This window comes from Haplochromis burtoni, unplaced genomic scaffold (genome assembly GCF_018398535.1).
Source record: "Haplochromis burtoni strain Fernald_Lab_line unplaced genomic scaffold, NCSU_Asbu1 Contig_129, whole genome shotgun sequence".
Classification (NCBI taxonomy): Eukaryota; Metazoa; Chordata; class Actinopteri; order Cichliformes; family Cichlidae; genus Haplochromis; species Haplochromis burtoni.
Window position 1 is genome coordinate 1,034,159 of NW_024582490.1, and position 1,728 is coordinate 1,035,886.

Here is a 1,728-nt window from a genome sequence, read left to right on the forward strand (position 1 = left end):
GTTTTTTGTACAAAAATATGTTAAGCTATTGTAATCTTCTTGTGTGTGTGGCAGGTATCACATACCTGTCGATGAGAAGATGTGGTCTAGATTGATTCTGCATTCACAATGAGCAACCATTGCTGATAACGGGGTTTTGGTACCAACAACCAGAATTATATATAAAGAAAAAAAAGTCAACTTGGGAATGCTTGCTTTAACATGTATTAGCAATGTTAAGAAAACATAACTGAAGAGTTAAACAAATGCATAAAATGTGAAATATTTAGAGACGCTTGGTGGTTAGTCTGCTACTCTATAGATTTTAGTTTTTTTTTTGTTTTTGTTTTTGGGGGGTACTGGTGAGAGAATTTGGACTCCTGACCTAACATCCCACTTACTGGCCGCCTGTTAAATGTGGTGAACATGGATTTTTCCGGATCTTTAACTTGTCTTGACAGCCGCTTGGGCTCGAAACCACATCTTTACACACTGCCTGGCCAGGATTTTGCAGTCTCTGTGCAGCTGGTTACTACTCTCTGTACTATAAAAACAAACAGGACCACCATTTGTGTAAATCCAGAAATGACTGAATGTGATTAAAGTGCTGTTTGTTTGCTTTTCAGAATATTTTTATGAACTCTTAATGAGTGCAGCTTATTTGTAAAAAGTGAAATGTGACACTTATGCAGCTCACATGACTGAGTCTGAATTTCAGGGGGTGAGGACTGTACGCGTGAACATGGGAGAAGTTACTTTACAAACAGGATCATTAGGGAAATTTGTTAATGCTTTTTAGCGAGGATCACTGTGCCTGTTAGGCAGACCAGCTGGTTTCCAGTTTGAGGCTGAGACAAATGAGGTTTTACTGCTGCACTTCTCCTAGAAATGTCCATATTCATTTAGTCTCCGAAGACCCCCCACAGCACCGTCTCATATCTCTGCCGCCACAGAACTAGTTCATTCAAATAAAGCTCACTGCTTCAGAGCTCGCGCTGTCACTAATTAAATCATTAGCCAAATAGTCAATTGGGTAATTAATCAGAGGGTGATTAAAATAATTATCTAAGAGGAAGTGGTGCGAGTCTCCTTCATTATGGGCATTTTATGATTGCTGGTGTAGTGGCAATTTTTCCCCTTCAGGTTTTTATGGCCATTGATGATGTTATTACAGTCACGTGTTGGCTGTGTTCTGCACAGCTCTATTGCAGGACTGAAGGACAGCAGTGACCATGTTTGTGTGTCTCTCTCAGCACACACACATTGGATTGTACTCTAAAGAGGTGTGTTCTGTGTTTGCAGGTAAATGGTTTGTGAGCACAGGGAAGGACAACCTGCTGAATGCATGGAGGACTCCTTATGGTGCCAGCATATTCCAGGTAACTGGATAACTACGAACACACAGCTCCAGTCGAAGGTTTGGACATGAAGGAGCGAGTGTGTCCAAACTTTTTAACTGGAGCTGCAGTGCAAAGAGAGGCCAATGGGTCCTAGAATAATTTTGGCAGGAAAAATGGCTAAATTCAGATTGTTTTAATCTCACACTGCACTTGTATACAACTCATTAGTTTTGTTTCTTAATTTTAAAATGCAAGCCGAGGCTTTTCCAGTTCAGATTTCTGGTTTATATTTTGTCCTTGAGCTAATGTGACATCAGCCGATTCTTCCTGAAGGACAGTTGGGCAGCTAATTCATGAGTAATCTGACTGAATTAAACAGCTGTGTACCCACATGGTGCTGAACAAATCA

At 40.5% G+C, this 1,728-nt stretch overlaps 1 protein-coding gene across 1 annotated transcript in view; it reads left to right on the forward strand.

The window, feature by feature from the left end:
- LOC102303562 (TLE family member 3, transcriptional corepressor) overlaps window positions 1-1,728 on the forward strand; it is a gene marked incomplete in the record, with an annotated part of 29,651 nt that overhangs the window by 26,285 nt on the left and 1,638 nt on the right. The window contains 1 exon segment of the mRNA XM_014336176.2: window positions 1,282-1,358. Within this exon segment, the coding sequence (XP_014191662.1) occupies window positions 1,282-1,358 (77 nt within the window).